Source organism: Brienomyrus brachyistius, chromosome 12 (genome assembly GCF_023856365.1).
Source record: "Brienomyrus brachyistius isolate T26 chromosome 12, BBRACH_0.4, whole genome shotgun sequence".
Classification (NCBI taxonomy): Eukaryota; Metazoa; Chordata; class Actinopteri; order Osteoglossiformes; family Mormyridae; genus Brienomyrus; species Brienomyrus brachyistius.
This window is the reverse complement of record NC_064544.1, coordinates 23,551,971-23,575,464: the sequence shown is the minus strand read 5'-3', so window position 1 is coordinate 23,575,464 and position 23,494 is coordinate 23,551,971. Positions and strand designations below refer to the sequence as shown.

At 45.1% G+C, this 23,494-nt stretch overlaps 1 protein-coding gene across 1 annotated transcript; it reads right to left on the bottom strand.

The window, feature by feature from the left end:
• Positions 1 to 1,265: 1,265 nt before the first annotated feature.
• Positions 1,266 to 22,351, bottom strand: rell1 (RELT like 1). The gene is made up of 8 exons (XM_048969890.1): positions 22,198 to 22,351; positions 12,472 to 12,675; positions 5,650 to 5,724; positions 4,906 to 4,960; positions 4,252 to 4,479; positions 3,290 to 3,416; positions 3,141 to 3,169; positions 1,266 to 3,019 (listed from the first exon to the last, which is right to left on the bottom strand). The coding sequence occupies exons 1-7, from the start codon at positions 22,223 to 22,225 to the stop codon at positions 3,143 to 3,145; spliced, it is 744 nt and encodes a 247-aa protein (XP_048825847.1). The 5' UTR covers positions 22,226 to 22,351; the 3' UTR covers positions 1,266 to 3,019; positions 3,141 to 3,142.
• Between the last annotated feature and the right edge of the window lie 1,143 nt (positions 22,352 to 23,494).

Below are 23,494 nucleotides of genomic sequence, written 5' to 3'. Positions count from 1 at the left end.
TCTTTAATATCTGTTCTCCATTGGTGGTATAATGATGGATGATTAACAGTGTTTTAAATCCATTTCATCAGGTTTTTTATTATCCTTTAGCTAAGTTGAATGAGGGGACCCACGTCTAGTTGCCATGGTAGAAGAACCTGGCTTTGACCACGGAGGTCATTTAACATTCCTGGAAACCCGTCACTCGACGCGACACATTTCACACAAAATGGAGAGATCAGGTTGGCGGTTCCCGTGACTATGGCCCTTTTCTAGGTTGATGGGCAGGACGTCCGGTCGGTGACACCAAGGCACAAGAGGAAAGCCTTTGGGAAGCCGAAGTGAATGGCCATCCTCCCTTCAAGGTGAAAGAGGCTTTCAAACCGTTTCAAAAATACCCCCCCCCCCCCCCCAAGGGGTAAAATTGCAAATATCCCTCCACTGCAAAGACCTAGATGGTGTGTGAAAAGAAACAAGGTTGGAATGTTTACTTGAACGTCACCTGGCTGGAGTGTTTACTCTAACCAAGCATTAAGGGTTCATCAATCCACATGGAGATTCTTCCAAACTTTTACACACACAAAACTATTAGAACAAACGCACTGATTTCACATGCTTATTCAGCCAAAAAGATGTTGTACAGTGTTTAACTGATACACATCCATTTCTGTGTAATGCCTAATCCACACCATACCTTTAAGCAATAGATATAACTGGTTGTATTTCATAAGACAAAGAGTGCAAAAGAAAGCTTTCATGCCATTATGTGACGCAGTATATACATGGGGTTGTACCTATTCGTTTGCTGTTAATTCTATGAAATCCTTTTGTACACAATCTGGCCACAAGGTGGCACCTGTTCAACTCCTTGCACAAAGGAGTCTAACATATCGTCAACTCTTCCTGCAGATGGCAGCATTGTTCAGCAGCTAACTTGAGGCAGGATGAGACATATTGATATGCACCAACATCATTTGTCCGTTATGCCTGGTTATAATGCCTACTTAAGTAACACCAAACTCACATTTCTTTCTAATTACTGAAATACAAAATTCAGGATGTCCACAAATACTTGGGCAACTCCCAGATGCTACCTGAATTGCGAACAGAATACAGATTCAAACATTAGTGGAGTGAAAGCAGTCACAGAAAGGCTAAAAGGCCAAATTTAAACCCTTAGTTAAATCAGTACCGAAGCGTACTTCAGAAGGCTGCCCTGACTCACCAAATGACTGGAAAAGTGGAATCCGTTCCATGTTCTCAGAAGAGTTGAAGCTCTGCAGACCAAGGGGCCAGTAGTTGTTTAATGTGTAAAGGCTTTCCACAGAAGCTCAGCAGATGACACCTTACATGAAGATTATGGTTTTTTTAATTACAACTTTAAAAACATAACTGACACATTCACCTTCCTAAAACCACTGAATACATTTAACATCTGAACAAAATGCATTGATAAATATATATATTTTTTTATAATTTGGGGACATTAGAAAACTGGGTGGCTGTATAAAATGTTTTCCCATAAAGCACATAAAATTTTTGCTTTATTCAGTTGGACCGTAACAAAACAGGTAGTATTCTTGTAGCCTGGAAAATGTTTACAACAATTTACAAATAAAAGCAAGATTCCCCCACTTCAGTGCAGTTTACTGCATCTGGGCAGATTGCAAAGAAACTAAAATGCAAGTACAAAGAAAATCATTCAAATCTGAATGGCACTGCATGGGCACAAACATCTGGAACCCTTCATTTTTGAAATTTTTTAGTATCAAATATTGGTTTTCCTGAAGTCTTAAAACCAAATCTCAAATACAGGTTCTAAAACTGTATTAAAAACAGTGTGCAAGATGTGTGTGCCCACCCCAACTGAGACATATCCGCCCGGTGAACATCCAAATACACACAGAATCCAAACAGCATCATCCATGACAGCAGGGTCACTAGCTTAACTCGGCGCTTGCATTTGCATTGCGTCCTTAAAAGCAGTACTTAATAACCTTTCATTAAGATAGTTGTTAGTGCATGATTTGAGGTTTAACACACCAACCCCACTTTAAACATTTTTCGAGTTCTTTTTTTTATTGAATAAGCTAATAATAAACTAATTAACTATGGAAGCCATAGAGGGCCAAAAAGACAGATGGATAACAAAGGAGTTGCAGTGTAGAATCTCCCTGAGTGGAGTTCTTTGGTGTGGCTGGAAGCTGTATACCCAGTGGGGATGTAGAATTTTTAGCGTGTTAAGGGCAGGGCCAAGCATAAAGAAGCCAAGGAAATGGCTTCTCTCTCTCACACACACACACACACACACACACACACACACACACACACACACACACACACACACACACACACACACACACACACACACACACACACACACACACACACACACACACACACACACACACAGTGTCATTACTAAGCATCTGTAAACCAGTACATAGTAGTGTTCAGTAAATCTGTGCTCAGTTCAGAAAAAAAAAAATTTAAAGTGTGCTTTCTCAACAATTTAATTGCAGTGATTATAGGTTAGATGGACATGCAGTGTGACCAACATTGTTCCGTGTAACTGTGCTTATTGCTGGACTTTGAAAAACGTTCACACAAACCCGTCTATGGTAATGACATGATGACATGATATCAATGATGCCTTCATCTCCCTCTTCTTCCTCTCTAATACTTTTCTGTGTTTTCAGCTGTGCAGCAGCTGTTTGAGGCCAACGTGGTGTAACATGACCCTCCGCTCGCTGGTCTGTGGCTCCGCCCACACTTGGGGCATTGGGGGGGGGGGGGGGGGGGGTGGCGAAGGTTTAGCGGGGGGTGGCAGCCTGGGATCAAGGTCACCACCGTCCACGGACCCGCTGCGGATCAGCGCCGTTGTGGGAGAAGCTGCAAAGGACCCACGCTCAGGTCTGCAGTGTCTCCCTCACCGCATCTGCCTGATTTTTGGATTAAAGTACATAAATGACTGTAGCACCTCTCCATAGGGGACAGGGGAGGGAGGCCTCCAGATCCTTCTTCAGGGTTCCTCTTGGTTCTTTGGGAGGAATTTCAGCATTAAAATCTCAAAGAAATCAAGCCTAATTCTATAACATGCATTTCCTAGCCGTACAATAGCATATCATTAACAGGGCTTCATCAGTAAAGGAGAAGCTTACCCTTAAATCGGTCCTTTGTCTTGTTTTTCCTGTACAAAAACAAACTTGATGGTAAGATGACATAAAACCCCCTAATAAGCTGACAAGGCCACAGCCCAGTTATGTCACACCAGCTACATACAAGCCTTCCAGTTCTACACTCCACTCACCTGGGACTCTGAAGGGGTTCTGCTCTTCAGCTCAGTAGGAGAGGACGGCACGGAGCCGTTCGGGTCACTTGTGCGGAGGGACCTCCTCTCCCTCGTGCTTTTGGGGTCACATTTCGTCACTCGGAATCTGAGAAGAATGTGGGTGATGTTGAGCATCCGCGGGAGCAGGATTAACTGCAGAAGCCCGTTTAAGATTAGGAGTGTTTGCTAACCATCCGTCAGCTGTGTCTACGCCAAGACAAACTTAACGTCTTTACAGCAGAGTGTTTGATGTAGAAAATCAAAGGCACTGCCTGGATGGGGATGTTTCCGTTTCTGCACTGAAGGATCCCATCAGAGGTACAAACTTACAGAGAGAGTTTTCTCCTGAACTGGAATCATTTCAAAGGCTCATCACACACACACACACACACACACACACACACACACACACACACACGCACACACACCACTCCAAGCAGTTCACAAACTTACAAACTTGTTTCGAAACATAGATTAAAATCATTTTCCAAAAACTCAAGCAGGAGTGACCCCGAACCCTCTCACTAAATCTAAATGTTAAAATACTTGCTTCAGATATCCTACAAAAACAGGAACAAGGATGGGGTTACATATAAACAGCAACTGAATCAGATGACAAAGACTGCCGTTTTCAGTGGAGGACCATGTGACCAACGGGAGATAAAGAGGCAAAGGATCACAAAGGCATTAAATACACAAAGCAGTTGGTCATACCAGATTTAAGACAAAAAAAATGACACTCGCACCCCCCACCCAGAAAAAAACAAGGCAGGATACAGTGACTAAGATCCAGGAAGGTGCAGAATGTCAGCCTCAAACGAAACCCCACGATTTCACTTGTGGAACCCTGCCCGTTACTATGATGTCACGAACAGGTCAACTCCGACTCCCTGCCTCCCCAGTGCCACTCCAGCCCAACCTCCAGAGGATGCTGCTCTTACCTGCCCACTGACAGCACGGTCACCTGACCTGAGGAACGGCCCCGGCTTGGCCTCCTCACCAGGGGCCACTTCTTCTGGTTACAGCGGCTACAGATGCTCTTCTGACCGGCCACTCCTCCCACCGTGTGCAGGTGGCTGCAGGTGTGCTTGGGCGCCCCCAGTGGTGCCCCTGGGGATAGCGGCGTATTTGTCTCGCTAGGTGACACAGGAGAGGTTGGGGTAGTTGGCCTGTGGAACAGTGAGACAAGGTTGTCATGGTTACATCCCTGGTAGGATCATCTGAAATCTGGATCCTATCAGGTATATTACTATAGTAAGCTAAAAATTACACGTTCACACTTCTCCATTCTGTTCATCAGGTTTAAAGCCTCCAGGGGTAGCTGAATGTGCTCCAAAATGTGTTATAAAACAAGCTCAACAATAAAGAAATTAAAAACCTCTATAAGATAGTATCTTACTATGTCACCACAGCATGTCATCATAAACCAACGGCATCTTCCACATCACAATATTAGCAGTAAACAACCCGACAATCTCAAGAGTGCACTCCTGCCCCCTAGTGGAGCACCAGCAAATCATTCCCCGATGGTCCACCGCACGTTTAATGTGATGTTTGTGTGCACGGCTTAAGAAAACACCTTTCAGCCATCTTACCTATCACATTCAACACCGTGATCAGCCACCATAGCCGTCAGAGCATCAGAGTTAGCTTGAAAGACAAAAAGAAAAGCAAACAGCGTTTAGTGACAACATTAAATAATATTTTCATTCAACAATTTGTATCTGAAATTCAAGTACAAGTGAGCCTTAGGAGGCAAAGCCCTGAGCTGGCTAATTACCCTCAGTCTAAATATTAAATTGCACTCTAGACACCAAGTTACCATGGCAACAGCCCGACTCTTACAGGCAGACCTAGCGATGGCTCTTTGAAGATCTTGGTTACCATCACCCCGAACAACCTGCTCTGATCAGAGAGGCCTCAAAACCCCGGATTACGCCTATCAGCAAACAGAGTAAAGCAGGGGAGTTTTCCAGCAGAATGAGTCTTTACCAATACACCTCTGCTCCCAGCAGCCCCGGAACCCGGCAATGCCCTTCTCCTGCATGCCGGCTGAGCCTGTGGAAGGCCATAGTGCAATGCTTCTCGATCCTGCTTCTTGGGGGGGGGGGGGGATGTCTTCATTCCAACCCAGACTGCTTTTAACCTGCCACATTCATTATTAGCCTGTTAAGGACCACATGAGCCTGATTGAGGTAGGGTTGGAATGAAAACATTCTGAAAGGAGGGCACCAGTAACAGGACTGAACCACAGATCCAAACCCAGGCCAGGAGGCTGACAGCACTACCGATGCGTGCCTGATGGAAGAATCCCCAATGCAACGCTCAGCTCCCCTTACCTTCATTCTTCATGATGCAGTGAACGATACGGCCCAGCGTGTCATTGTTGGCATCACTGAAGGTGTCGTTCAGCTCTGAGGGAAGAGGACAAATAAGAGCTCTCTGGTCATTAAGCAGCATGCATTTCACAACCTGCATTTAAAGGCTTACTCAACAGCATTCCATTGCAAAATCACATTGAAGATGCCCAAGTGAATGGCAGGGGAACTCAAGCAGGAACCGCAGTACAACTTGTTCAGTTCCTAGATAAAAGTCAGACAGAAGCAGCCCGAGTCCCTCACTGGGGACTCCAGCCGCCTAGCTCACACTCTTCTCACTCCTGCCCTCTGTAAAACAGTACCAGTGCCTCACCATCCACACCACCCAGTGCAGAGACAGCATCTCTCCCCAAGCCGTCCGATTGCATCCGACCTGCATCTATCCTCCACTGCACTATGATGCCATTGTTCATATTCCACCTGCACCTTGTTTATTTTCTGAACCGTGGTCCCATTACACATATCCATTATGGATTTGTTTACGCATTCTTATATTGCATGGTTTTGTCCTCTATTGCACTATCGGTTGGCCCATTGTCCCCTGCTGCCCTACCCTGCAGCTGTAGCAGAAGCATTTCACCAAGTTCCTCCAAACACACATGACAACAAAACCTGAAACTTGCACAACATTTTAGCACGCCTACCAGCAAAGGAGATTTTTGGCTTCTCCAGAGTTACTTTTCATAGTGTAATTATAATACTGATAACCCCCCTAGATGCTGACATCTCTTCTACAGAGAGCCGCACTTTGGTTCAGTACAGGACTCCCACACGGCACTCAGTACAGTCCCACAAGAGAGACAGCGGAACAAACAAAATTCTTCCTAAATGAGGACTGAGAACTGGAACCCATTCTAATGACCATACAGATCTTCATGGCGTTCCACCGAGTCAAACCTGTCACTAATGTGGTAGATGCTCCAGCTAAATCAGTGGCACCCCTTGCTGGTGGCCGCTCGCTGCCACATCATCATCTCCAAATTGTGCATATTTGGGAGCAAAATCTCACTCCTAATAGTGAGATCTCTGATCTGCCAGCACAGCTGGTTCCGGACGTTTACATGCATGGGGGAACGTCATAGTACCTGTGGATCCTCCTCCGCAAGTCTTACATTCACGCCAGAGAGGGAACATGATTCAGGAAATCCCAGGGGCCAGGCCACACTCTGCAGCTTCAGACTCCTACACCTCAGCCAGTAGGGGGCACCCTTCCAGCACCCACAGGGACCTCTGGCATGGGGAGCCAGTTGCTGTCCTGACCTCTGACAGCCGTTCACAAAATGTGCTCAAGGGAAAATCCCACACCCACACTTACTATACAGGATAGACATAAATCTTTGAAAAAGTAACTTCCTGAGAAGAATAGAAAACATTACATATGTGGTCATATCACACTTGGTCTGAAAAGATAATTTCTTATAGTCTCTGTGAGAAAACCACAGTTTCTAACATGATCCACTCCTGGAAAGAAATGTATGCTTAAAAGTAATAGATAAAATTATTTCAACATGGAGAATATCTGGGAGAAGGTCTTCCTGAAATTGGCATGATGCAAAGCTCCTAATGCTGCGGAATACTCGTACCCTCACTGAACCTCAGCAGCGAGGTGCAGTCACTCCCGGATTCAACCGCCTGCAGACAATGTACATCTTGTTCTGCCCCTGGGCTGAGAATGTTCCCCTGAAGATCCACCCACACTGAATACAGGGACCTCACAGAGGCCACGGCCACCCAGGGAACAGGGACCTCACAGAGGCCACGCCCACCCAGGGAACAGGGACCTCACAGAGGCCACGCCCACCCAGGAAACAGGGACCACAGAGGCCACGCCCAGAAGTCAGCCACCAACTCATTCCTAGAGAAGAGGAGCCTACAACCTTGCAGAGGCCCAGCCAACCACCAGTCATGAACTCTACACATTCTACAAATTCTCCACTTCACAAGCCTATCAGTATCAGAGTTTAGAAAATGAATGAATAGAATTTCTTGCATTCAAGTAATTGTCCTAAAAGGTTAAAAGTTCTTCTTGCCTAAATGGGCATGAAATGGAGACACTGCTTATTCAGCCTCTGGTTTGTCTTTGCACCATTTAACTAGGGTACATTCTTAATGTTACTACATAGTAGTAGTGAGAGGAGTCTAAATATGGAACATGTGATGGTTACTACACGTCACAATGCGTCTTCCAGGTGCTTTTCCAGCAAAATGATCACATTCATTTCAATTCCATGAAAACCGATACCCAGTTTTACCAGTGAGAATTACCAGGGGTCTAAAAGAGGGCCGTTTAGTCCAGACTTTTGACTGAGAAGATCTGTATTTTACAGCCCAGACCACGAAACAGCGGTCGTCTCTCTTCTGAGAAGCCGGCCATGTTTCCGGACCCCAACTCGGTGCCAGACAGACGCCTCTCCTGAACTCCACAATCTCTGTCTAGACAAGCATGGAGTGAAGAGCTGAATTTTAAAGAGAAACTACAGGAGGCAGCTGAGCCTCCACCCAATCTGCACCGCCCAAGACCTGACGGCCCGGACCGGCACATCCAAACACGCCACACCGCCTGCGGGCTTGGTATCGTCACCAAGACTAGAGCTGCTTAGTGCCCCCTCTCATCTAACACAAGCCCCTCCCCCAGTCCGAAGGAAGCAGGACCAATGCCCCCCCTCCCCCACAACACCAGCACCAATGCCCCCCCTCCCCCACAACACCAGCACAACAACACAATTCAGCTATCATGGTAAAATATTCATAATCTCACCATATTCACAAGAATGCAAACCACAGAACAGAAGGCAGAAGCAAACGATGTACTGCAGATAAAAACAAACCACAGATCTCCCAGTTCTGATAGGTAAAGCCAGCAAACATTCCTCACCAAAGCAAAGCACAACCTTCTTTGCTCACACAAAGAGAAAAATCGGGCCCAGTTCGCCACTGTCCTAATGCTGAACACGCTTTCATTTTGGAAAATGCTGTCGGGCACCTGTAATGTCATCGCAGTGGGTGTGACGAGGCCTGGACTGGCATTTTCCCAGTTGGCCAAAATACCCCCCCCCCCTTGTGTCATTCGCTCTCCGCTACATGCAACAGAAGCAGCATTTTCATTCACTGAAAACTTCAGTCTGTTTAAGTAAAGTTCTGAATTGATTGCTAAAAGACAGAATATGATTACAGAGTGCACAGATGAAGTCCTCATCTCAAGCAATAGATGTCAATCGTCATCAGAAAGGCAGCCCTAGAGAGCCGAGTACAAACTGTAAGAATGCGCTGGAACAAACCAGAGAGCTGTGCATGTCCAGCAGCTCACAGCAATGTCCTTCCTTAACACGTGGGCCAATGGCAGCTTTGCCACAGCAGATTAGCTAAACAACTGATGTATATTAGAAACGAGATGTTTTTGTACATTTTTATTTAGCAACTGCTTTTATCCAAAGTGACATACATTTTTCCAAAAGCAAGGTCAATCAGACAGTCCCTAGAGCAGTTTGGGAAAAAAAAGCTTCGCTCAGGGGGCTGACAGTGACATCACTCTACCTAACGGCGACCTACCAATCACAGGCACAGCATCCTAACCCAATAAGCCGTATACCAACCACCCCCCCCCCCCCCCCCATTAATTACTTAACAGGAAATGCCAAGCCAAGAAACAGACAAAATACAGTTCAAGGCGGTTTCTCCAACAGCTTCTCTAAATATTTAGTTTTACCTTGCAGAGATTTTCGCTTTTGCCCACAGGCCAGCGGAAGCAGGCGGACCAGGCCGGTTTAACATAATCAGACCATTTTTTGCCACCACAGAAACATAAACCAGTGAAACGTTCCAGACTGAAACATTAAGCTGGAATCTTTATCCCCTTCTGTCTGTAAGTACTACCCCTAACCAATTCACTAGACTCCATTCATCAAGATAGCACTCGTACTAATAATTTATTAATTACTAACCCATACTTTCCCATCTTCAGTACTCTTTATTACCTCCAACCTAAAGCAAAACGGACACAAAGAAATCAAACCCTTATCCTTTTGCCACCCCAGATGGTTTATTATATCACATTAAATTTCAGATACTCATTTCCAACAAGCCTCAGCTAGTAAGAGGCACTGCAGTGCGTTTCCAAAGTTCCTTGAACTACAAATAAATTCCATTTTCAACATTCCTGCTGCAGGCTAATGTACAGGAGAAGGACTTGACTTTCCTGGCCTGTTAACTGTAAACCAATGCTGCTGCACGATTCAAATCCAATACTGGTTAACACCAAAACCACGACATTTGTGGGAGAGCACATCAGGCAGGATATGTGGCCCACCCCTCAGAAAAGTGGAAATCCCCCCCAGTATCACTCCTAGACAAAGCGGCAACCCTAGGCGAGAATCAGCGCCAGCACCCCCATCCGAGGCAAAGTGAAACCGCTAGGCAAGTCGCCCCCCCCCCCCTCAGAAATGGGCACCCCTGGTGGAATCTACAAGACTGACCGGCCTTGAATCATACTTTCACAAGGCTGGGAAAACAGCACTGCAAGAATGGTGCAGGACCTCGAAGGCTTTCCCACACAGCATGCTTTAGCTCTGCAGGTTGCACCTCCTGGAAGATATCGGTTACTCTGCCTTTGATTTAAAACAAAAAAAATAAAATAAATATATATATATATATATATAAAAAGGTGTGAATTTCAATATGATCAACCACACCATTCCCACGACAGAGCCTATAAAGGTTGTGGGAGCAAGTCAGAATTTAGTTTTAGTTTATTTTAGTTTTAATATAGAAGGGGGGGGAATATACTTTACTGATTTTGAAAAAATAATTTAAAATACTTCAGCGGGACATTTCCAGCAGTGGTTACAATCAGAAGGTCCTCCAGTATGGATGGTCCTGTCAATGCTGTATGGTACAATCAGCTATTGACCAGAAATGGCTGATTTTCGCCCAGATCAGTGCTGACCAGCAATCAGCCAGCAATCAGCCAGCAGTCTAATGCGGTCATTTTTATGAAGCAAACTTTTGTGCAAAGTGAAGAACAAGTAAAGCAAATAGCACATTACAAACATATGCTGCTTATCCACTGGCACCAAGAACCAGGCCGTGACCACATTGGCAATTGGTCGAAATGCATGAAGATACCGGTGTTCTATGCATGGATTGACTGAAGGAAAAAGGGTATATTCCATATATTATGCAGTATTTCTGCTATCGCACATGTACTGTATTGAAGCATTCCTGAAACTCAGAACTTAATATATATAAATATCACATCAAACTAAGTTTCCCTTCCACAGTGGAAACTCAAAACAAGCTGGAACCGCGCTGTAACTAGTCTCTTTCCGCAGTATGGCTCGGACGGGTCGGTTCCTGTATGCCAGTGAAAAAGCGCCAATACATGCGGCTACGCTGAACTTCCAATGAAGAGTGAAGTGAAACAAAGCAATTTCAGTCCATATAACATGTCAGCCCTGTCTGTATATCTCACTTCCGTCAATTATCCATCTCACCTGATCTCAATTTTATTTTTTTTAAATGACGCCACAATATACACCATGAGTGTTCTGGAATGTATGCAGTAATGACAATTAATCATGTGGACCATTATTATAAACTAAAAATATGACATGACATTTTGGGCATATCGACCACCCCTTGGCCCCAAATCAGTTTCCGACTGCAGTTATGTTCCCCTCACCTTCCCTAGACTGCGTGACAGGCAGGATAAAACACTTACAGGAAACATGCATGTTGCTTGGAGGTTCTTTACAGTGTGGAACAAAGATGTTATATTTGCAGTGTGCAAGATGTGAACAAAACCTTGTCTACGAAGGAACTACCCCAAGATTTCATTTAATACTTGCAGAGTAATTTATATTTTAAAAGGTTATTTAAAATATTTTGCTTGCAGAAAGACACGTTCAGTAAAGAAGCATTAAACAGCCAGACTCAGTATCAGCAGATCAGGCTTTAAAAATAAAAATAAAAAATGCAATTTTTTCACCCAGGAAGATGCAGTTGGTGCAGCCCTACACGATACCATTAGCGCAGGGCGGCAGACGCGGCCCTACACGATACCATTAGCGCAGGGCGGCAGACGCGGCCCTACACGATACCATTAGCGCAGGGCGGCAGACGCGGCCCTACACGATACCATTAGCGCAGGGCGGCAGACGCGGCCCTACACGATACCATTAGCGCAGGGCGGCAGACGCGGCCCTACACGATACCATTAGCGCAGGGCAGCAAACGTGCGGTATTCTGACCCTTGGTATTGCAGTCAGCTGCCGATCACGGCTGAGCACCTGTTGTGGCCCCTGCTGCATCGTTACAGCAAGAAGATCCAGCTAAGATCCCACCTGTGCTGCATACCGGACTGCTACATCAGCGCCAGTGAATCTCAGATTTCACATGAGAACTGGGTGCCTTAATCCCCGTTGTAGCAATTTTACCAGTTTTTTTGACAAATTTCATGCATAGCCTAAAGCGATGACTTGTAGATGGCATACAGTCTAGGTGTTTTGCATCCTCCAGACATTTTTTTATTCCATTTTTCCTCATTTTTTGCACGCAGTTATTTTAGGGGAATGAGGTGATACATGCAAAAGAGAGGAAACAAGATACCCAAATCTGCAAAAACTAAAATTATCCCAACCATAGTCTGGTTATGCAGATATAATTACTCAAATCGGTCATTTTAGAATTGAATACCTCACTGTAAACATTAAAAATACGATCTTCGGACATGTATTTTGTGTGGTGTCCACAGTCAGCCACCCAAGGACAGAGAGGCATAGCGCTCACCTGCGGCACATTCGGGGTCCTTCTCTGCATCTGCCAGCGCCTCATTATCTTCGGCCTCAGTGGTGCAGCGGTAACCCTTGCGCTTCAGGATGTGGCAGATGAGCACTCCCAGAAGGCCGAGCAGGAAGAAGACGGGCACCAGGGACAAGGCGATGTACTGCGCATGACCATTGGAGTCTGAATCCGTCTCTGGTCTCTCAGTTGCTGGAAGAGAGCATACAGAGTCAGCGGTATGTCCGCTTCACAAAGAGGACTTTTCCTCTGCAGCAGGTCCCATACCCTGGTATATAAGAACCAAAAGTTATTCAAATCACGGTCCTCAAGGTCCAAGCACTGCTGGTTTCCCAGCCTTCCTTTACCTGTGAGCCAGGTGTGAAGCCTCTGACCAATCAGAATCAGTAATTATTAAACTAACTACCTGGGAGAACTGAAAGCAAGACCTGGATTTGGAATTATACCAATGTAGCTTAGCACTTCTACGCTTCACATGAACACTGGCTGAAGCGGCCAACATGAACAGTTGATTCCGGTTAGAGAATCAGGGACCAGAGGTCTTTTATATTTACTGAACTTTAATTAGCTCTGAAAGCAGATGAATTATTGTGCGGATGACAGCTAGCTGTACAGCATGTGAGATGCACATCTGTACTGTATGTGTGTTTGGTCTATGGGATCAGAAATAAAGTTTACATCAGTATTTAGCCAGGTTACAGATATTACAACAACAATGTCACAACAAGTATTACAATAGTACTATTAAAACATGTTACCTATGTAACAGCTACGTCGCTACTTATAGCAATAGGAAAACTACAGCAGTAAGTCTAATTAACGTTACGTGCTAAATACTGCTCGTGTAATGCTAGGTAAACGGTAACCGGCAAACTGCAGTTTGAAAAAGTGAGAAAAAGTTCTCTTACTGCAGAACTTTAAAATCAAATAATCAGTGAAAGACTGGACAGAACAAGCAGGGTACTAACAAGCAGAACAAGCAGTAAGTACAAGCAGGGTAATAATAAAAATAAAAAAATTAAAACATGAAGAAAGAAAAAAGTAGTTCCACCTTCAATCTTTCTGACACAGCTGTCCCCAATTGTCTGTCAGAAGAGTTGAAGAAAGACTGTCTGGGGCATCATCCGCCTCATCATTGAACTGGGGAAGCTGAATCAGTCTGATGACTGGACGTGCATAGGTCTTATTCCTTAATTTCACTGTGGGAGTACACACCCGACCATCTGACCCAGAGAAGGTCTGAGTCGCATTATCTACAGGCCAGGGTGTGCGTGGAAATTGTGGATCTATGATGACTACTACCTGCCCCATAGTGAGTTCCTTGCCATCGGTCTTCCACTTCTGGTGATCCTGTAGGCCCGGCAGATTGGTCATCCGACAGCAGTCCAGAAGTGCTTCGCCAGCACCTGGCTGTGCCTCCAACGTCATTTTCCGCAGCAGGTCCTCATTGTCATACCAGGCTTGGGGAAGGGATGAGTCTTGGCATCCCATGAGTAGCAAATTCAGTGTTATGGGGTCTAAGTCAGCCACATCGGCTGATACGTAGCCATGGGGTTTGGCATTCAAAATGCCCTCACCCTCAGTCCATAGAACTGGTTCGGGGACTGACTGCTCTTGCAAGGTGACCTTCAGTGCTGCCTTCTCTGACTCCAAAATGTGGTGGAGCTAGTGGGATGAACTGAGATCGAATTTTCTGTTCTGCAAGTTGCTCCTGCAAGTGAGGGGCCATGGCCTTGAAAGCCTCCTGGAGCTCACAACATCCTCTGGTGAAGTTGGTGCCATTGTCAGAGTAGCTCGAATGGCTTACCTCTGCGAGCCACAAGGCTGCGCAATGAAAGCAAGAAGGCATCAGCATCAAGACTTTCCAGGAGGTCTAAATGCAGACATTTCGTCCTCATACACTTACACAACCATCTCTTTTCTTGGTATGACCGACCTTCACCAAAAATGGACCAAAGTTGTTGTCGTAGCCTGGAAGGGGGCTGATCCGCCATTTGAGAACCTTGAGGTTTGACACACCACAGATGGCATTCTCTGCAGGCATGCTGGTGCTTGCAGATGGCTTCGACCCAAAAAAAATCCAGTATCGACGACAGAGTTCGGCCAGAACACGTTCCACACCTGGGTGATGGAGTGTCTCATCACAGTCCATAATCAGTAGCTTAGTGACGTGATGCCCCCACTGTCATCTGTAGTGCGCAGGTAGGCTACAGAGCCATATGCTCTCTCTGATGCATCGCAGAAAACATGGAGCTCCCTGATGGCAGTATGTGTATCAGCATATGCTGGGGTGTAAGGTCTTGGGAACTATATCAGAAGGAGATTTGGGAGTTCTCCCACCCAATTAAGCCATGTTTCTCCAAAGAAAGCGCAAGACTGATCGATCACCAGGAAATAGGCGTACCAAGTCAAACGTACTTCGCATGTCACCACTGACTGCAACTGTGTGCTGGTGGAACCTCAACAGGATACCTGTTGGGTCAGGCATCAATTGTTCATTGAGCAACTGACCCTGCTATTGGAAGGAACTGGTAAAGACAATCCTGTCCTTGCCATTGTGCTGCACCATGTGGTGCAGAATATACCAGGGGTCTTACCAGCTTCCTCAGGTGTGATCTTGGCCACATGCCCAGCTTGTTTCCTTGTGGGGTCTCATACAAGCCCAGAGACTGGGCAATACTACTTCTTTCAGCACATGAATAATGATAACTGGTGAAAACCGAAGATGAGGTGTTGCACAGCGCTGTACACTCTGTGTTGACCCTTACAGTTGCGGTTTGCAGCAGGATGGAAGCTCGCTGGTCTAGCTTTGATCAGGTTACCGCTTTCTCACAATATGGCAATGTGTCAACTTGCCATAAGTGCTACACATGTTGAAGCAGCTTTGCATTGGGTGAAGCAGTTGTAATATGCAGACATTGTAGCTCACCACCTGAGTTCTGCATAAGACTCATTGGGCCTTGAAGTGACCATCAAAATCGGGTGCATATTGCGATGGGTCTACTAGTGGGCTTTGACGAATGGGCTGAATAGGAGTGAGTAGGTGAGGCATGTCAGACCCAATGAGCAGTAGCGGCTTCACATGGTCCACTGGAAGTGGGGGTAGGCCCTTCAGGTGGTGGTAACTCCGCTGGAGTATAGCTGGTATTGGAAATCAGGTTTTTTAAGAAGGCCTTAATAGCAATGACACCTCAAATGAGACGGTCATTCCCTCTAGCTGTTTTATGTTGTGGTGGACTTTGTGGTTGGTGAGCTGATCATCAGGACTGCATTGGATGTCTCACTGACTGAGTCATGCAACACAGTGAGGTATGGTTCCTTACAGACCTTGCATGGGCATTTGAGGTTGCAACTCTCTGAGGCATGGCTATACCTACACCTCCAGCATTGTTTACCTTCCTTTATCCATGTGACAATCTGACTAGTGCTAAGCTTCTTAAAGTTATCACTGGAGTTGAGAAAGGGGTCTATTGTCACAGTGGGGACAGTAGGGCTTTAGCTTGGAGGCTGGCTTATTGTGAGCAGGCTCAGTTTCAGTGGCCTCCTTCTTGAGGGTAAGGCGTACTGGGGTTGACCTTTCCTTATGGTGTCGTGGTTTTTTCTCCTTCCCCGCCAAATCAGAAGTCAGAAGTCCGCTTGTGCAGTATCCAGAATTCAGTCTTTATTGCAACAAAGAAGTTACAACCAAGGCTGGACACGTAAAAGTGTGTCCAGTACTGTTTTACACCAATTTTTATATAAGTTCTTATCATTTAACAATATCTCGTCACTTAAGCATCATCATTCCTTCAGCCATTCACAATAATTGTTTTTTCCCTTAATCCACACCCCTAGGTGATAAGTTTGTCCATCATTTCTTTTACCGTTTGGTCTCTCGGCTGAACATAATGGTGGCGCGAGCAGCTCCGCTTGGTTTTTTAAAAAAGCTCAGCCGTGAACTTCTGGTGAACTCAGGCGAATCCCTTCCTTCAGTAGTAAACCTAGGCAGTTTCAGCCTTTTACACATTGTCTAACTAAAAGGTTGATAATATATTTGTCCTTTAACATTGTGATAAAATATACGTTAATAAAAGTGAATATTCATAGATTCAGGACTAACATAAAGTAGCTAACAGAATCTCAGACTAACAAAAGGTGCAAATACATACTCAGTTGATTACGTTGTGTTGATTACATTATAATGTTTATATTGTAATGATTACATCATGGATATTTGACATACTTTTTAATAATATCATAATACTTGTATTCTATGTTATATAGTGCTAAATAATATTCGATAATGGTAAGTGATTCCTTGGCCTTTCTTGGTTGGCCTAGGAACGTCAGTTGGGAATAGGGCTACAGCACGACTGGGGATTCATTTTGCTTGTGATTTCACTTGTAACCAGTGCAGCCAAGTCTGGGAAGGTGCAGGTTCTATCTGTGCCTGATTGCAAAATACCACGATTTAGGCAGTACTCTAAAGCTGTCTCAAGAAGTGCATGGCATCTTGCTAAGCGGCCTATCAACATGAGACCCGCACATGAGTTCATACCTATTCTGTCGTTCAAGGGTCCGCAGCATGTCCACTAAGGATTGAACAGACAGAGCGAAGGTGTCAAAGTTGTATGTATCACCCATTTTAAGTGCTGGGGTATTCAGGATGGGGTCCAGCTCTGGCTGGACTAGCTGTCTTGGTTGGTCATATTTCGCTTGCAGTGCCTGAAGTGCAGCAGTGTATGGGTATGGGTGGTGCATGTAGGCCTTTGCTAACGGAATAGCACTGGACAGCTTCAGGTGGCTGAGTAACACCTGATATTTATATTGCTCACTATGGTAGCTCTGCTAAGGTTGTGGTAGTAAACCAGGCAGGGAAGTAACTGTTGCTGAGAATGTCAGAATGCTGTGGGGAATGGTGTCCGACACTGTGGGCTCCAGGCTCATGGCCAATGAATACACTGGATAAATTGTTGGGACCTGCAGGCTGCACAATGTAATGCTGAATTTGGGAGAGGTTGTGCATCATAAGATGGGACTGCGTTAATCATGGGATGCTGTGCTGGTGGACCACAGCAGAGCAGTGATGCAGCTGGGGCTCTGCTGAACATGGCACTGTAGAAGGTAGCACTGACACTGATACTAGAGCATGACCTGGTACTTGATTAGCCATGCAGGTGACAGTATTTGATGGCATTGTAGCCGCCAGTGAGGACTGCATTACTGGATTTATGACTGATGCTGCCATCACAGTCCGGGCTGGTGGGACTGGTACTATTGATTACCATAGGGGCTGTGGGATAGAAGATGGTAATACAGGGTTCTGTGATGCAGGAAGTGCTGCAGTAGATGGCACACTTGAGCTCCTGGCTGGTGGTGTCGCTGCAGATGGTGTTGGAGCTGGGTGTCCTATTGTCACTGTCAGTTGTATTGCTGGGACTGTGTACATAGCCAGTGTAGCTGTGACAGTGGGATGAACTGAAGGTTGCGGAGAACTCACTGGTGATGATGGGGGTTCAGAAGATGCCTCACTGGTGTCAGCTGTAAGGATGGAGGTGACTAGTTTGGCTAGTTCTAAGTCAGACTCAGCCTGCTTCAGGCGGCGATTCCTCTCCAGGCATTTAGTTAAGGCTTCTCTGGCCTGGAGTGCCTCCTCTTGGGCTTGCTGTGCTGCCATCGCCTGGGCCTGAAGCCGCTGGTGTTCAAAATCAGCCAGTAAGTCCTCCTCCATTTCATGGCGACGATTCTCAGGTTCATGCTGTCTAATATTCTCCTCCAGGATTGCAGTGTGGACAGGAGAGAGGGCTTGAGGTGGGTAGAACCCAGAGGAGCGTATGGAGTGCCTTCCGGACGCTACTGGAGCCGTTCCTCATGTCGCTTCTTTATTTGCTATCAGCATGGGAAGAAGCTGTTGGAGGCGGGACATCAGAAGGGTGGTAACCAACTTCATAGTCCACTAAGCAAAGGGCGAGGTCACTCACTCTGAGGGGCCTGTTGGCCTCTTCCCTCTCTATAACTGCGTTATCCATATTGTATTGACTTGCTAAATACTGCTCGTGTAATGCTAGGTAAATGGTAACCGGCAAACTGTACAAGCGTCGTTTTCTTACTGCAGAACTTTTAAATTAAATAATCAGTGAAAGACTGGATGCGTTCTTTCCATGAACGCACTTAAGGGATAACAGGTAGCGAGTCTCACGGCATTTAATGTACATTAAACGGGAAGAAAAAACTGGTACTGGCGTAAAAACTGGTACTGGCAGCTCATGACATCACAATGCGAGGCGGGGTATTTTGTACTGAATTCGAAAAAAGTTCGTAACTTTTTTCAAGGTGCTAGTTGTATTGTTTTTCAGAGGCAGGGTATTTGGATAACCAAATTGACAAAGTCCCACCCTAAACTAAAGAAGTACTAAAAAAATACCCCAGTTGGTTTGGTACTTTAGGTACTGGAACTTTTGGTACTGGTACTCGACCAGAAGTCAATGGAAAAGGGAAACACCAAAAGCACATGGGGGAAAGTGCACTATAAGCTTATAAATGGCACAACACAGGCTGATTTCCCATCTTCACCATCTTCCTCTTTTACACCAGACTCCTAAGACGAAGTCTCCCATGTCGCCTCATGTTAGGTCTCAAAGTAATCAGAGAAGGAATGTCCTTCATGTGAACCCAGTTATTAACCAGGGTGTTGAAGTTTCACAGAACAGGAGGGATGAGTTTTGCATGGCAGAAACAGTGCGTGCTGTATGTGTGTGTGGTCTATGGGATCAGCTCTCTGAGGCATGGCTACGCCTACACCTCCAGCATTGTTTATCTTCCTTTATCCATGTGACAAGCTGACTAGTGCTAAGCTTCTTAAAGGTATCACTGGAGTTGAGAAAGTGGTCTCTATTGTCACATTGGGGACAGTAGACAGCACCGTTCAGGCCCATAGCAAGACTTTAATTACAATGAATGCAGATGGACAGATTCCCTTCAGAAGTGCAACCTCTCCAGTGGACGCTGTTCAATTATGTAATTTATGTTTATGTCCTTTACAAAACATAGCTGAAACTAACAACATTGCAAACACTGTTAATCGCGTAATTCAATGGGTAAAAGATATTTTTGTGTATTAAAAAGTACAGCCCCTCAAACAGCTGAGTACTCAAGACCCCAACCTGGTGAAAGTGCATCCCAGAAGTCAGTCTGACAATCAAAACTAGTCAAACAATAATCCATCTACTAGCATACACTTTCTGGCAACATAAAAGCCATTGAAATCACAGAAGCTCATCATTTACAGACACCAAAGCTGAGAGAGAGAGAGAGAGAGAGAGAGAGGTTTGCTGATGAGCTGCAAGTTTGTTAAACCAACCAGCAGTCAGTCACTCAGGATTACTGTGCAATTAAAAATAATACTGAGACTAAACCTGTTTCAGTGAGAAATAACAACATAGCATAAACAGGAATGAAAATATGAGGACAGCTGTTTAAATCCTTCCAAGGTGGGGCACAGAACACTGAATATAATAAAAGGAAGGAAAACAAGACACGAGAGAGAAGTAAACCAGGCAGCGATCATGACAACATCCAAAGTCATGCGAGTCCCTGATGCTGCAGATCTACCAATCAACTCTGAGTTTCTGTACACAGCTCAATAAAATGACACACTCACCGAGTTTCCCGTGACTACAGAAAACCAATCAGACCATTTCGCTGATGGCTGAATCGGATAAGATACAGCAAACAGTGCAGTGAACAACAAACAGGGGCCTGGATTTAAAGAATTATTATTAAGCTAGTTTAGTGTAACATAAACACTAGATATAATGAAAGATCACATGCATAAATGTGTAAATGTTCATCAGCGAACTTGACATATTTCACCTAAAAGGACTGACCCTTCCCCACAACAAGACAAAAATGGCTTCCTCATCAACACACTGCCACTCCAATTTAAGTAATGCCCTGGACAGTGAGGTAACTCTACACTAAATCAAACAGGCAGGAGAGAGCTGAAAGCGCGGCGATTTGAGACATAGACATGAAAAGGGAATTATTCTGTTTGGTTTCCAGGGACTGTATGCTGCATCTTTAACACTAAAGTGGGAATGTACATTAAAATTGATTACACTTCTACAGCACACAAATAAAAAGCACCCAAACTAAACAAAGGGGCAAAACATTTTACACCAGGTGATGATGCTCGCACGTCTGATTCATACGTCTAAACTGTATCCATTTCAGAAAGCATAAACTGACTGACATCCAGCCACTCCCCATCGCCGAGGCATATGTGGAGAGCGTCCCGGTGTTTGGGTTCCTGGGTATTGAATTGGAGGACGACCTGACCTGGCGTGCGAACACTAAGGAGCTGCTGAAGAAGGTGCAGCAGAGACTGTATATTCTGAGAATCCTCAGAAAGAACCGTCTCCCCAAAAATCTGCTCCTTGCCTTTCACCGCCGTTCCATCGAGAGCATATTTACATACGACACTTCCTCAGACGCGAAAGCTCTCCACAGGGTCATCAGAGCAGCAGAGAAAACAACTGGCTGCCCTCTCCCCAACCCTGAAACAAATCTACACCTCCTAATTCCAGAAAAAAGCTATGGACATTAAACATGATTCATCACATCCCGATCACTGTCGCTTTCAGCTTTGCCATCAGGAAAGAGATACAGGACAATGAAAATCAGCTCAAGCCGCCTGAAAAGCAATCATGGCCTTAAACTCTAAACAGAACTATTCATTTTTATAAGTGCAATTTATATATCCAGTGCAATATGCATAGTCAGTGCAATTTGTATATTTTTTATATTTTCTTTTATTACTTATGCCTCATATTGAGTTGCCTGCACTCTCAATTTCATCGTCAAGTGACAATGACAATAAAGATTATATTATCTTACATCCAGGTACTACTTTAGACTGTAGCCGTGAGACAGAACCTGCACCCTCCCTGTCAGATTACACAGGAACCTAATCAATGTGCTTCATCTTTAGTGCCTGCTGGACTCTAGTCACTGACACAATAACTGCTGCTGTATACTGTTAACTAAATTCTGAAACCGAAGGGAAAAATCGTGCTCAACGTATCATTAATTAAAAAGAAAAAAAAATAAGCATGCTATGGAGAAACCTTTAGTGACCATAAATGTATGCAGGATACAAAATGCATAGAAGTGTTAGGGTGGATACACCATGGTTTACGGTAGGCTACTGTACCTGGCGTTACTATCCCTGGCTACAATGAAGCCGAAGAATGATACATTTCAAACGATCAGCTAAACCCCACACTGTTTGCAAATAGCATTCAAAAGATCATAAGCATTAACCAGAAGATCTACTGAAACACACAAACACTGGCCCAAACAGCATTTATTACCTGGAAGCTTCATTGTCCTAATTTGTAACTTTTGATCAAATCGCATCCGTGTTAGAAGTACTAAGTTAACACGCAAGTCAGATCTTTCACACACGGCGACTGGCGCGCTTTAGTAGTCTTAGTCACCCGTTTCTTCCGTAGCGATTAGATGTTCAAAAATAGCGTGGAAAAAAACTAAAACAAAACTTATTAATCGAATCGTCCTTTGCAACACCCTTCAACACCAATGCTGGCAATATCCGTCTTTTCTATCCCAACTACCAAACTCAGTGGATGGGGAAAATGCAGCCCTAAATATAAACCCCGAGTTTAACGCTGTTGGAGACGGAGTAAAAGTTCATAATAATGTTAATACGGGGCTTACCGCTCTGGACCGGCGTGGTATCGACCATGGCTGCAACAGCGCGGTGCTCTTTCTGTAGGGACTGTGAGCCAGCAGGTCCCTTAACGCCCTTTTCCTTCCCTCTTTCTTTTTGTCGTGACGCCGTCCCGTTTCCTCATTCTTATGGAGCATACGGAGGAAACACCCCCCTTAAAGCTGCAGCAGATCCCCCATGCGACCCAGCTCATTGACGGCAACTTGGTGCAAGATAAGACAAGATAAATCGCTGGAAGGATACTTAGATTTAAAAAAAAAAAGAAAGATACGACTCTGAAGTCATAGTTTAGTGATGTGTTCACTGGGCAGATAAGAAGACGATGAGATTAATTTCGTGTACAGGGAACATTACACTTGTGTCATTCTATGATTGTCATGGTGCTGGATTACGAGGAATTCAGCTAAACGATACTGAGTTTACGTTTTATTTTCATTCTCTTGCCAAATGAACTGATGATGCTGCTTTTGTGGGCTGTGTCATAATAAGGCTGGTCACAGACATTTGAAGGTCTAAGAATATTAGACTGAAGGCTCGCTTTCCGGATGGACAGAAAGCACTCATGAACCTCGCACAGCGAGTTCATTGTACCCTGGCAGACAGACCCTCTGCTAACAGAATGAATGGTACCCAGGAACCTCACTCTCCAGTGGACAAACTAGGGAAGTCTGTCTGTATGTGTGTGTGAGTGTGTGACCAAGAGACAAGGGCTTTTCTGGAAGGAATGTGCAGTCAATGGAATTGTGTGTAAACCAGTGTGTGTGTGCAGAGTCCTGTCTCTGGTCTCCATCGTGAACCAAGTTCTGAACTGGAAACTAGGGCAGCATCCATGTCGACTGCCTCAGGTGGTGTGAGGTGTTTGTTTGCATTCCTCTTCTGACTCCCCAGTCTTTTCTCATGTCCTCATGCCAGTTGCATGGCAGAGAACTGACCTGTGAATTCTAGTCAAACCAGATCCATCTACGAGAGCCAGTAACCCGCACACATGCCTGTTTGTTTTTCCCCATCTACGATTCACACACCCTGTTAACTACATTCCTTGGTCTTTTTTTTTTTTTTAAGCTGAATTAAATTTCAAAAATGTCAGTGAACAAGTACACAGATGGGTGGTGTTTGCAATGCAGATAGAATAATTGCTTTTGTTGTACTATGTTGTACTGTAGACAGACCGGTCCCGGCGATGCACCATGGAAGGTCATTCACTGGTAGCAGGAACGGCAACACAGTGCCACAGAAAGGAAACTGCTCAGAAATGAACGGGAATCAGCGCTGCCAGGTGTGTGG

Excerpts from the sequence above, each read along its gene's own strand:
- rell1 (XM_048969890.1), bottom strand. The coding sequence starts at position 22,225 with ATGGTCGATACCACGCCGGTCCAGAGCG. Across the intron at positions 5,725-12,471 it reads GGACCCCGAATGTGCCGCAG|AGCTGAACGACACCTTCAGT; the intron begins GTGAGCGCTATG and ends CTCTTCCCTCAG. Across the intron at positions 3,417-4,251 it reads ACCGTGCTGTCAGTGGGCAG|ATTCCGAGTGACGAAATGTG; the intron begins GTAAGAGCAGCA and ends CATTCTTCTCAG.